The 13,265-nt window shown below is 34.4% G+C and overlaps 1 protein-coding gene across 1 annotated transcript; it reads left to right on the top strand.

Annotated features, from left to right (window-relative positions):
• The first annotated feature begins 9,789 nt into the window (after positions 1-9,789).
• On the top strand, positions 9,790-13,265 carry LOC113729651 (protein STRICTOSIDINE SYNTHASE-LIKE 2-like). The gene is made up of 3 exons (XM_027253909.2): positions 9,790-10,171; positions 11,146-11,412; positions 12,725-13,265. Exons 1-3 carry the CDS (start codon positions 9,897-9,899, stop codon positions 13,203-13,205), a joined length of 1,023 nt encoding a protein of 340 aa, XP_027109710.1. The 5' UTR covers positions 9,790-9,896; the 3' UTR covers positions 13,206-13,265.

The raw sequence follows: 13,265 nt of genomic DNA, 5'->3' as shown, positions 1-13,265 counted from the left end.
ATATATAGATATGGAAGTATACTCTTAACTGCCGAGAAAGTGAAGGAAAAAGAAAATTAGAGGTTTTACATTCAAATGCCTTTTTTCCTCATAGCTTCTTTAACCAACTCTGCCTACTAAAATAAATAAATAAAGCAAGTACACTTTTAAGTAGGTGAAGGAAAAATGCATCCTATGCTATCGAACTAGAAGCTCTCCTACTAGTAGAATTGTTGAAAAATGAAAATAACCATTAGCCTATCCAGCCTAGGTTTAAAAGCTCCAATTATGACTCGTCTAGACTTTAGACGCATAGCACTTCTTGGTTAGGTCCGCACTCTGTGTATTAACAAACAGGAGTTTTTGAATCTTTTGTTTTGACTTTTCGGATTATCGAATATGAAGCAAAACATAGAAAAATTGCCAGATATCTTTGAAAAAATTAATCTACAGAACATACAACGATGAATTTTGTGATTTTGTAATTGTTTTCTTCTAAATTCACATAAAATGATGTAACCTTGATCGGCACAGGATGAGGTAACTTTGTGAGTAGCAGATATGACATGTGGTTTGTAGCTTATACATAGTAATTGCACGAAATTGAAGATATTTGATTAGATAAAATCAAAGGAAGTCGGAGTCTGTCTTCAAAAAACGTCAATAGTCTTGAAAATCTCAAGCCCACCCACACAAAATTGTAGTCTTCCCCGTCCAAGGACAAATCTAACCATAAGAGCAATGCTTGTAGAAGATAACAATGAACTTGCCAGCTTACCCTAGGAACCAGGAAAGAGGTCTTAATGCGTGTGGAGGAGTTAATTCTCAAAGATGTGGGTTTTTAAAAGGCAGAAAAGCTTATTTGGCCAATCAAACTTTAATGATTTTATACTTTTAATATTTTAATTTTGGGTTCTATACTTTTGGTCCCTATATTAAAATGCATACTAATTAGGGGTGGCAATCGGGTCCAAATCGGGTTGACGGGTCGGGTTGAGACCAAGATATAACAGAAAACACACTGACCCAAACCGGACCCGCCAACCCGAAACGGGTTAGGTTAGAATACCTTATCCAAACTCGAAAATTTCGGGTCGATCCGAAATGACCCGAAACTTATTTTAAATTTATTAATTTACTACTGTAATTTCTAATAAAACCAATTTCGCACAAGACTAATTACATAATCAAGTAATAAAATTTTAAATAAATAATCCCAAACCAAATCTAAAATAAATTAAAACACCGTAAAAGTGTTTTATCCCAAACCAAATATAAAATAAATTAAAACAGTATAAAAGTAAAAAATAATATAATACATTATTTGTCCAAATATAATAATTTCAACTTCACACAAGTTAAATAAATTCATTTAGGATTAAGTGATTAATGCCTTTGGAAAAAAAGAATAACTTAGTTTAATTAGATAAAATAATTTTTATGTTTATTAAATTATTTTTAATTCATAAACGGGTTATCGGGTCATATCGGGTCACCCATGGGTTGATTCGAAGTCGACACGCTTTCTTTTCGAGTTCGACTTGATTCTGACCCGAACCGGAAAAACCTCAACCCAAACCCATTAATTTCGTGTTAGGTTTATGTCGTATTTTAGGTCGTGTCGGAAATTGCCACCCCTAATACTAATAGCCTTTTTGTCAGTTTGAGGTGTTAAAATTGATGGAAAGAGCATCACCTGCCACATACAAAGCAAAATAGAAAGTTTTCTCTGTTAGAATTGAAAATAGAGCAACTACAAATTAGGGCTTTTAATTGAACATAAATTAGAATATGTATGTCATATATCTAGAATCTTCATAATATGAGTAGTTCATCCGTATAAAGTATTGAAAAATTTGACATCTACTGGGTCTTGAATTAATTGAAAAAAGCTTAGATGGTGCAAAATTGAATTAAAAAAGTTCGGAGTATTTCATGCCAAATTCTTTGTTGATTTGAACTCTTCATGCTCCAAGTAACATTTTAGTATAAAATTCAAAAGAATTGGTAAATGATGTGTAATATGATAATAGAACTATCGTCTTTGACTCAAGATATACTCTTATTTACTGAAATTCATTTAAATTTGGAATCCATGTCAAAACCGAAGTGTTGGATACAATTTGATCAAATTTTGACAATGATAAAGTAATGGTCAACTCTCAATCAACAATGGTCAATAGCTGTTGCCGGTGGTCAATAGTTGTATCAATTAGGACTCAATTGGAGGAAAAAAAATCAAAATGACATCATTTTGAGCTAGTTAGATTTCACGGTTCAAATTGATAAAAGAGCTATAAATATATATTTTTAATAGTTCAAGGTCTAAAAAAATACAAATTATAATTAGAGGGCTAAAATTACAATATTGTTAAAGTTTGAGGGTCAAATAGACTATTTGCCCCCTTTTAAAAGAACTTCTCAAAAGGCAATAGTTTTCATACCTCATCCTAAAGGATGAAACACGTATTTGCTTAATGCAATGTTTCCTTAAAAGTTGCATCATAGAATGCGTGTTTTAATTTTTTTAAGCATTTATTCCTCAAAAAGTTGCATTCACTGCATAACTTTTTAAAGATTACATTCACTAACAACATTCTTTCAAAAGTCTCACTATTTGATACTCTTGCCAAAGACCACCACCCTTTGGAAATGGAGTGAAGAAAGGTATAATTTTTAATACTTTGCTATCATTCTTTTTATATTTGAATTTTTGTTTTATTGTTTTGCAATTGCTAATTTAATTTGTAACCCTATTTGTTATTACACCTAAGTATGAAGCTTTAGATACACGTTATGTCACCTATACTTGTTCATTATTTCTGTTATCATTTGAATTTAAATGTTAACTACATTTACCTTCCTTGAGATTTGATTAAATTATCAAACAAACCCTTTAACTTTTGACCAAATTACAGTCAACCCCTTAAATATCAAAACTTTTATCAAATAAACAATTGTCTCTTGTACATTAATCGCCGTTAGAAATGATGCTTGCATCAAAACAATATATGGTTGAATGCCCCAAAATATGCTTTAATTGGTAAATTTCTGCTTGTATCTCTCCTTGTCCTTAAATTTTTAATAATATTTTATTTTTTAATATCTCAAGGCGTTAGAAGTGAAAATTTTGATTTTGTTAATATCTCAAGTATTTGAAGGTAAAAGTACGATTTTGTGCATGTATGTAACTCTCAAAATTATGGTGACTATGATGATACGAGAGTCATTTTTAGGTAATCATGCCAACTTGTCCAGTAATGAAGCATCTTTTCTTGCACATCTATAATTATGTACATTGCAACTTCTACTGTATATTCCATGTCAAATATATCTAATGGAGTAAAATATTGGAACTAAAGGGCCATAAAATTACGTTTAGGTTTCGTGTTTATTAAAGTTTTTGTATTTTACGAAATCGAGAAACGTTTATAAGAATCAGGATTGTTTTTCGAGCATTAAACATGGTTGTTTTCTAAATATAAATTTTAATAGATCAAAGATGTATATCATTTATTCTTATTTCCACATAATTTCCATCCTTTATTACATTGTATTTCTATTACACCAAAGCCCATGCAACAAAAAGGTCATACATGCCAGTCCAAAGTCAAGCCTTGAAATCTCACGTGTGTTTGAGGCCTTATCTGAGGTCATTTATTCAAGTACACATCAAGTCAAGATCCGACTAGCTTGAATTTTCTATGGGGAACGGAGATCACAGGAAGAAAGGAAGGAGGAGGGAGGAGAAAAGGAGAGGACGAAGGGAAGGGAAAAGGAAGAAGGAGGAGGGAGAGAGAAAGTCATTAGAGGAGTAAAAGGGAGGAAAGCGATGGTGGTAGACGGTGGCGGTGGTGGTAGAGGGTGGCAGTGGTGGTGAAGTGTTGGTATTGGTGGTGGTCTTTTTAATGTTCTTTTTTAATGCTTTTCTAAAACTTGTCGGGTACTTAGGCCTATTTTAGAAGGACAAATTTTTTTCTAAAACTTTGGATCGGTGTAGATTGCCTTATTTTTTAATCAAAATTTTCAAATACAATATTATAATAACATACTCCTTATACAACAATTTCAAATATACCTAACAAAATATTTAAAAATTTTAAAAAATAAAATAAATCAGACCACCTTTTTCTTCTTTCATCCATCACACACCACCCTCCCTTTTCTATTGCCACCACCATTCCCGCTCATCTCTTGTCCCTTTTTCTCTTCCTTTCCTCCTCTCTCCCCAAAAGAGGGGAAGAGATGGGAGAGGTGGGGAAAGAAGGAGAAAGATGGAGGAGGGAGGGGGAGGAAGAGGAAGAAGGAGAATAGAGAAGGAGGAGGAATGGTGATGGCAGTAGAGGGGGAGTAAGGAAAGGGCGGTGGTAGGAGGTAGCTTATAATGGTAGTGAATATTTAATAAATTTTTAAAAATACTCTAATAAAATTTCAAATTTTAAAAGCACTCTAAAATACATTTTCAAAACACCTAACCTGTGTGGACTCTTCTAAAGTAGAAATTTTTAAAAATACAATGTTATAGTATAGTTATTTTAAAAATCCTAAAAAAATCTAATCCATATGGATCCATCTACAATTATCCTTTAAAAAACCAATAAATTTTTAAAAAATACACTAGAAAAACATATCCGAACTACCACCGTTGCCATCCCTTCGTTACTACTTTCCCTATTACTACTATCATCCGCCACTGCTGTTTCCTCCCCCACCATTGTCACGTGCCTTTTTTCTTTCCCTCTCTTCCTCTTTCTTGCCTTATCCTTTATTTCTTCCACCTACTTCTCCTTCTTTCTTTCCTCTCTTAGCTCCATACTCTCTCTCCGGCCCACCCTTTTCCCTCCCTCCTTGATTTGGTTGAGAAATAGCAGTAGTTGGGGAAGAAGAAGATGCTGGAGGGAGGATAAAGAGGTAGGGGGAGAAGAAGAGGAGGATGAGGAGAAAGAGTGGCGAGAATGGAATGAGGAGGCAAGGAGAAGGAAAAAGAGTTGGATGGTAGGAGTGGTAGTAAGGTTGTTTGTAGGCGTAGGTGGCAGGCTAGGAGAGGGGATTGGTGTGATATTGTGATGGAGATTGCTGGCAGTATGGAGTAGGTGTGATGGCAGTCGGTGGTTGGGTTTTACAACCATCCTCTCAATACTCAAAAAATATGAAAGTTCTTGTAAAAATTCTACAGTAAATCACAATAAAAATTTTGACAAACTTCTTTAAAACACACCATCCTAGCTGGCCTTGTGTTTTAGATGATTACACAAGTGATGTTTTAGAAAAAAATTTGGCCCTCTATAATACCTCAAAAATGGGAGTGCCAAACATCCATTAGCATTTGATGTTATTAATTAATCTTGTCAAGCCTCATTTAGGTTGAACCTAATTTGGTCCAACCCAACTTTATTTTTAATTTGGCACCAACTTTAGATCCAAACTCGGTCCGACCCTAATTCAAGTGAAACCTAACCTTATTTCAGCAGGCTAAATGGCTTGAATTCGTGCTTGCTGGTCCCACTAACAAGCCTACCCACCCTCACCCTACCCTCACACAAAACCCTATATGCCTTTCAGAGCACGCCGTCTTAACGCACCAACTGGTGTAGTAAATTTCAGTTGCATCCCATAAACTGATAAATAGCATTTAATCATAGGTACTTGGTGTTACGAATGAAACACATTTTAAGTTTTTTCATTAAATACTGTATAAGTTTTCTATTTGATTTATAGTAGAGTGGGGAGAATGGAATGAGGAGGCAAGGAGAAGGAAAAAGAGGAACAGGAGGCGAGAAAAGGTTGAGAAGGGGAGGAGAAGGAAAAAGAGTTGGATGGTAGGAGTGGTAGTAAGGTTGTTTGTAGGCGTAGGTGGTAGGCTAGGAGAGGGGATGCGTGTGGGACCACGGGCAAGAACGATTGCAGGTGCAACCGTTTCTAGCGGTTTTGTGCATTTTGCACACCGCGTAACTTTGTTTTTTACATGGCATAACTTTATTTGCACAACATGTAATTTTAGAACAACATTTTGTGGGCCCCACACACGTTAAAAACGAGGTACAAGAAGTGATTTGGATCGTACAAATTTTTTGGGCCAAATCCTGGCCGTGCACTGTTTAGGGACGGTCCTTCTGATGACCGTCCCTGCCCTGTCTGCGATGGGTATGATATTGTGATGGAGATTGCTGGCAGTATGGAGTTGGTGTGATGGCAGTCGGTGGTTGGGTTTTACAACCATCTTCTCAATACTCAAACAATATGAAAGTTATTGTAAAAATTCTACAGTAAATCACAATAAAAATTTTGACAAACTTCTTTAAAACACACCATCCTAACTGGCCTTGTGTTTTAGATGATTACATAAGTGATGTTTTAGAAAAAAAATTTGGCCCTCTAAAAGACCTAAAAAATGGGAGTGCCAAACATTCATTTGCAAGCATTTGATGTTATTAATTAATCTTGTCAAGCCTCGTTTAGGTTGAACCTAATTTGGTCCAACCCAACTTTATTTTTAATTTGGCACTAACTGTAGATCCAAACTCGGTCCAATCCTAATTCAAGTGAAGCCTAACCCTATTTCAGCAGGCTAAATGGCTTGAATTCGTGCTAGCTGGTCCTACTAACAAGCCTACCCACCCTCCCCCTACCCTCACACAAAACCCAATACGCCTTTCAGAGCACGCCGTCTTAACGCACCAACTGGTGTTGTAAATTTCAGTTGCATCCCATAAATTGATAGGGATAATTTCAGAAACCTCCCTCGCGGTTTCATGAAATATCATCTAACTCCCCTAAACTTTTCAAAATCTCACTTATCACCCTTGAAGTGATAGCAAAGCCATACTCTAATATCAAAGGTGATGAATTGTCAATAATACCCTTATATTTAAATTTTCTAAACTTGTTTTTCTTTTTCTAAATTTCCTACTTTTCTTTAACAATGTCTATACAAACATACATATATATATATATATATATATATATATATATATATATATATATATATATATATATATGTATATATGTATAATTGAATTGCAAGTGTCAATGAAATATTCTATGCATTTGGAGAAGAATAGAAGCAGGTTCTTTTTATTTTTTCCATTTTTTGGTGTTTCACAACTTTATTTATTTATTCTTATTCGTGTAGAGCGCAAGAGTAATAAAGTAATTGAAACTCCGAATAGTTTTTCAAATTCTGATTTTTTGTATAATAAAATTTTCATATTTCACACCTATAAAAAAAAGGTCTGTCTATTTTGAGTAAATTTTTTGTATGATATTAAAGTTGAATTTCATCTATTACTAAGTTTTTTTGCTCAAATGTATGATTTTACATGCTAATTACCTTGAACATTATGAAGGGTTCTATTTGTAGAAATAGTTTAAAAAATAGTGTTTGCTTTTACTAAGGGCCTTTTTGGAACCTTGGTTTTTTACCAAGTTTGTATAAAACTAATTTTTTAACAACTTTTGCTACAGGAACTCCAAAAACCTTCACAAAAGTTTTTTAACTACATACTTCAAAATATCCAAAACACGCAAAAAAAATTCCCTTCCCTTTTTCTTCTTCTTCCTCCCCCACCCTAACCCACCACCACCTTTATCGCCGGCCGTCACCTCCGCTGCCGGTTCCAGCGCCGATCCCCTCTTCTGGCGTCAGTCTTCTTGTTTTTTTCCCCTTTTCTCCCTCTCCCCCTCTTCCTCCCCCTTTATCCGATCTGACTCTCCCCGTTTTTTTCTTCCCCTCTCTCTCTCCCCCACCACCCTTCCCCTCTGATTGATCTGGTCATAAGACCAGATCGCACCGAGGGAGGATGAGGGTGGCGAGGAAAGGGGAGGAGGGGGGAAGAGGGAAAATTGAAAAAAAAATTCTGTTGCTGCTTTGTCTGGCAAGAGAGGGAGAGAAAAAAATGCAAATCGAAGGTGGGAATTTCTGTTGTTGCTTTGTCCTTGTATGCTAATCCTCTCAGCGAGGTGGGAATTCAAGCAATTGGGTGCTGCACCTAAGAGGGAAAATTCAAGCTTCTGTAAAGGGATTCGGCTAGACCCCGGGTGAGGGAAGGGGAGAGGGAGAAGAGAGGTGGCGGGGGAGGGAGAGATAAAGAGTTGGAGATGAGGAGAGAAAAAATGCAAAAAAAAAAAAGAAAAAAAAAGTTCTCTATTTGCTACTTCATTGGCAGTTTCGGGAGAGGGAACATGGGAGGGAAGGGGAAGAGGAAGGGGGAAGAGGGAGGGAGAAGAAGCGGGAAGGTGGGGGGAGGAAAAGAAAAAAGAAAGAAAGGAAAAAAAAATAAAAAAATAAAAAATAAGAAAAAATAAAAGGAAATTTGTTGAAAATGAAAAGGAAAAAAGTTTTTCTGTCTTATAAAATTTTTTTTACAACTTCTATAGTGATCTACAGTAATGTTTTAGACAAACTCTCAAAAAACTCAAGTTCCAAACGGGACCTAACTCTTCCTACTGTAGAAGTGACTATTGGTTGTAACATAAAATCTTACCAATTTTCATCTCCTCACTTTTAAGATGGTTCCAATTTAGTACTTTTTTTTTCTTGGTTTATAAAATGTTCATTTTTTTTATAGCCTAAGGGTATTAAAGGCACTAAAATAATCTCTCTCCTCAAACATGAATTTTTAATATAACTTTTGGTTAGAAGCGCTTCCAATGTTACCAATATGTCAATTCAAGGGATGCTAAGTGAGATTTTAAAAACCTCAAGGGAGCTAGGTGATATTTCATAAAACCTCAGGGGAGGTTTATGAAATTATCCCAAATTGATAAATAGCATTTAATCACAGGTGCTTGGTGTTATGAATGAAACACATTTTCAGTTTTTTCATTAAATACTGTATAAGTTTTCTATTTGGTTTATAGTAGAAAATAGGAAAGAAATGATACCAACATTACCAAGAAGGCCCTTAAGTAACTAATTTGTCTTTTTTAGCTTTGTTAGACAAAGTTAGCATTTTCTCAAAAAAGGCAAAAAAAAAAAAAAAGTTTTCCAAGCCAGCCTATAGTAAGATTTTGAATCTTTTCGTCATTTTTTTCCTTTAAACATCTCGTGGATTTTAATGCTTAATGTTTAAATAGACAGCCCATATGCAAGCCGGCCTAAATAGTAATTGTGACGTTCTTAAACTTTGTTTGTCCAAGCAACAATATAATCTAATACAAACTGCTTAAACATTTCAATCGATGATAAGCTTTGATTTTTATCCATTAGACAAATGAATTCATATCATATGGGAAGTGATAATTCAATTTTTTTTTTTAATAAGTTCTTCATGTTTCCAACTCATCCAACGGAAATTGTGCAAGAATAATATAAGGGGAAGATATGGTTGTTTCTCAATAGTGTAAAAGAATAATATAAGATGAAGATGGAGTATTTTTTTTTTTAAAAAAAAACTTTTGTTGGCTGGAGTGTAATTTTGATTGTTTCTTCCGTTAAAACTAATCTCTGTCTTTTGCTGATATCCTGATCCGATTGCAGACTTTTCCCATTGGGATTTGGTGGAGTGATCCTCCAAAATTTTTTTGGTTTTTTTTTTTATAAAGAATAGTTTTCATCAACGGATTGTTAATAAACAGTTTTTGCTAATAAACGGTTTCGAACTCCAATATTAATGATGAGATCTATCAAAATAGATCCAAAAGAACTCCAATATTAATAAACGGTTTTAATTGATAGTTAATGAAATTCCTCCCTTTTTCTATTAAAAGAATTACGTAATTAAGAAATTACTTGACAATAAGAGAGGAGAATTTAAAAGTCGAACTATCCTACCATACTGTGGACTTTTTGGTTTTCCTTTGACCCTTCCATATACAAACTTTCCTATAAGTATTTCGAGCTGATAGTCTGACCCCAAAGGCAAACAAACACTTCCGACCGCCTTTAGATTTTCATTCGAGGTACCTTCCCGAAGTCCATGGGTTCAGAGCTCTTTTGGGCAGCTTCCACCATCCTTGCCATAGCGGTATCAATCTCAGTTGGTTTTGAAGTCGTGAGTTGTAGTCCTGGACCAAAAGATTGTCAGATTCTAGGGTCTGAAAAATTTCCCATTATCAATGCCACTGGACCCGAGAGTGTGGTGTTTGATAGATACGGTGGCGGCCCATACACTGGCATTTCCGATGGCCGGATAATCAGGTGGCTTTCCAGCGAGAGGCGTTGGACCAATTTTGCTATAACAACTCCGAACAGGTAAGAATAATTTTCCCAACATCTTTTTGTGACAAAGAATCCGCAACCGCTATCCCAATATTTTTCCAACTTTGAGTATTTGTACATATCGATTTCGACCATGACAACCTGGAGACTAAAATTGCAAAACAATTTTTTGCATTTCTGAATTAGCGTAGCTGGAAACATAGATCGACAAGAAGTCCTAGTTTCTGTTTGGTGTAAATAATGCATGACAAAAGCAACCCCAGCTTTGTTGCAATAAGTCCGGAGGCTTTGAAGTTTTGGATTCAAATTATTTCTTTCCCTTTTGACTTCTTACGTTTCACTATTTTTCTACTAAGAAAAGGATTAAAAAAAAAACTTGGCAGTAAACAAAATCCACAAAATACATTGTCAAATGGATGAATTTATAATAGATTGTGTTTTTTTTTTTGTTCTTGCAAGGGAGGAATTGTTAATGAATTTATCATATTGTTTGATTTACGTCAGAAGAACGTGGAATACATCAAAAGGACCGGGATATATTTCCAATAAATATTACATCTAGTTAGAAAGAAGGAAAATATTTCCTAATTGATACTAAATCTAATTAGATGAAGAAAAAAAAAATTTCTAGGCGATATTAAACTTAATTTGGCATTTATCATTGGGCCACACCTTGACTTTTTCCGTCCCACGTCACAACCCCTCCACCACATTCTCTTTTGTGATTACATTACATGTTATGTAACTCATGGTAGGTTTAAGAAATTCATCGACTAAATAATGAAGAAAACAAAAAAAAATCCATGAAACTTTGATTATATTTTGAACCATGTAAAGGATAGAGTTGCCCCTATAATGGTAAACTGTTGAAACATTTTTTTTTTTCTCTCCAACCATATTTTTGTCCAAAATATAAAGTGCTCAGTATGTACAAAATCAATCCTTGTTTTATTTAGTGCTCTTGGTTTTTGTCCAAGACAATTAAATGATGATCTGTTTTGAAACAGAAATGGTTGTGAAGGTCCGCAAGATCATATTCCCACCGAGTCAAGATGTGGCCTGCCGTTAGGTCTAAGTTTCAATCGGACGTCTGGTAAGTTGTACATTGCAGATGCTTATAAGGGCCTTCTGGTTGTAGGTCCTAATGGCGGATTGGCTACGCCATTGGCAAATGAAGCTGAAGGAGTTCCTTTCAAATTCACCAACGATGTAGTTGTTGATCAAAATAGTGGCGTAGTATATTTCACGGACAGTAGCACTATATATTCAGTAAGGTAATGGATACTACATTCCTTGAAGGATACTATTTCCTTACGGCCCTACCCAACAAGCAGTAATATAGCCGAACAGCTAAGAGTTTAAACTTTCTTGCATTATGAACAAAAGTTTGTTCAACAAAATATGGATTTTAAACTACTTGCATTATCAAAGCCGTAAGTAAGACACTTGTTCGTCAGAAACCAATTACACGTAGAGGATGACATTTGGAGTTTAAAATTTGGACTTAGGATTTAAAAGTTCCACGCTTCTTGAATTCTATCCTTTCCTTGCAAGAAAAATTGAAAAAAAAAAAGGTTTTAAAAGCTCAACTAGAATCGTGTCACCAGTTGACAATACAAAAATTCCTTCCTGGCTTAGCCTCCTATTAATTCGAATGCTTGTTCAAATAGCACAATTAGACACATCAATTGATCGGATCTTATCTAGATTCAACATGGATCCAATGTACTTGGGTAGGGTTTGAATTTAATTTATCAAATTCAGACACTATCCAGATGCTATCCAGACCTAGATCCTATAAAAGAGTTATGGGTCTGGATAGTATTTGATTTTCTATAATCTATATCCAAATTCAAACCCATATCAGACCTTACCCAAACCTATATATATATATATATAATTATATATATAAATTTATAAAATATTTTAATATTCTATGGTCATTGGATTGAGTATAGTAAGATTTCATGATTGTTTTCTTATTTCAAACTAATCCTAGTTAACATTGTAATTAGTACAAACTTTTTTAGAAAAAGGAAAAAAAGTAAAGGCAAACAAATAAAAAATTGGACGTAAATATAGCTAAATTTTAAAAATAAATAGAAGCAGTCGATAATAGTCATTTTTTCAGTTCATAATATTGCATTCAACTTCTTGAATATTAATTTTATTATTTGAAAATAAAATTCGGATGGTGTTTATATTTTTTTAAAATCTATATATTTTTAATATATTTTTACTTTAGTGTGTTTAGAAAAATACAACGGATACTCATTGGATACCCAAATCCATGAGGGTTTAGGTTTGGACTTGTCTTTTCAGACCCATAAGGGTCTGGATTTAACTAAATTTAATGTGTCTAGATCTGAATTAAATGATCCAATCCAGACCTTACCCATTGATATGCCTAAGCACAATGATCTAGGATTAGAATGTCTTGAGTCTCATCACTCAGTCACAACTATTTAAGGAAATACTTTGTTGCTCATATATATATATATATAATATTTTTTGGTTTAGATTATCTGTCTATTATTCTTCTATACTCAACATCAGTAACACTAATTATTGTGCTCCAAATTTCAGAGATTCCGCTTCAGTGATAAGTACAGGGGATAAATCGGGAAGATTATTAAAGTTTGATCCAAAAACTAATCAAGCAACAGTTCTCCTCAATAATCTCATGCTTCCAAATGGGGTGGCACTAAGCAAAAACGGCGATTTTCTGCTAGTTGCTGAAACTACAAATTCTAGAATACTGAAGTACTGCCTTGAGCCATCAAAAGCTGGTACAGTTGAAATCTTTGCAAAACTTCCAGGAAGGCCAGATAACATCAAAAGAAACCAAAAGGGTGAATTTTGGGTTGCAGTTATATCACTGGATACCAAGGTTAATCCTTACGGATCGATAGTTAAATTGAGTCAAAATGGTGATATATTGAAGATATTGGAGGCTGGAAATGGAGAGGCATGGCGATATGGTAGCGATGTGAATGAACAGAATAAAAATTTATGGATAGGATCTTTCACAGAACCTTATGTTGCCAAGCTAAAAATCTATTGCTAGGCCAGTTGAAAAATTTGCATTATCTCAAGTGTTCTATCACTTAATTGGTTATTGCAAGAA

The sequence above is a fragment of the Coffea arabica genome, chromosome 2e, assembly GCF_036785885.1.
Source record: "Coffea arabica cultivar ET-39 chromosome 2e, Coffea Arabica ET-39 HiFi, whole genome shotgun sequence".
NCBI lineage: Eukaryota > Viridiplantae > Streptophyta > Magnoliopsida > Gentianales > Rubiaceae > Coffea > Coffea arabica.
Note: the sequence above shows the minus strand (reverse complement) of the source record. Positions and strands in the feature narration are given on the sequence as shown.

Excerpts from the sequence above, each read along its gene's own strand:
- LOC113729651 (XM_027253909.2), top strand. The coding sequence starts at position 9,897 with ATGGGTTCAGAGCTCTTTTGGGCAGCTTCCACCATCCTTGCCATAGCG. Across the intron at positions 10,172-11,145 it reads GCTATAACAACTCCGAACAG|AAATGGTTGTGAAGGTCCGC; the intron begins GTAAGAATAATT and ends GTTTTGAAACAG. Across the intron at positions 11,413-12,724 it reads AGCACTATATATTCAGTAAG|AGATTCCGCTTCAGTGATAA; the intron begins GTAATGGATACT and ends TCCAAATTTCAG.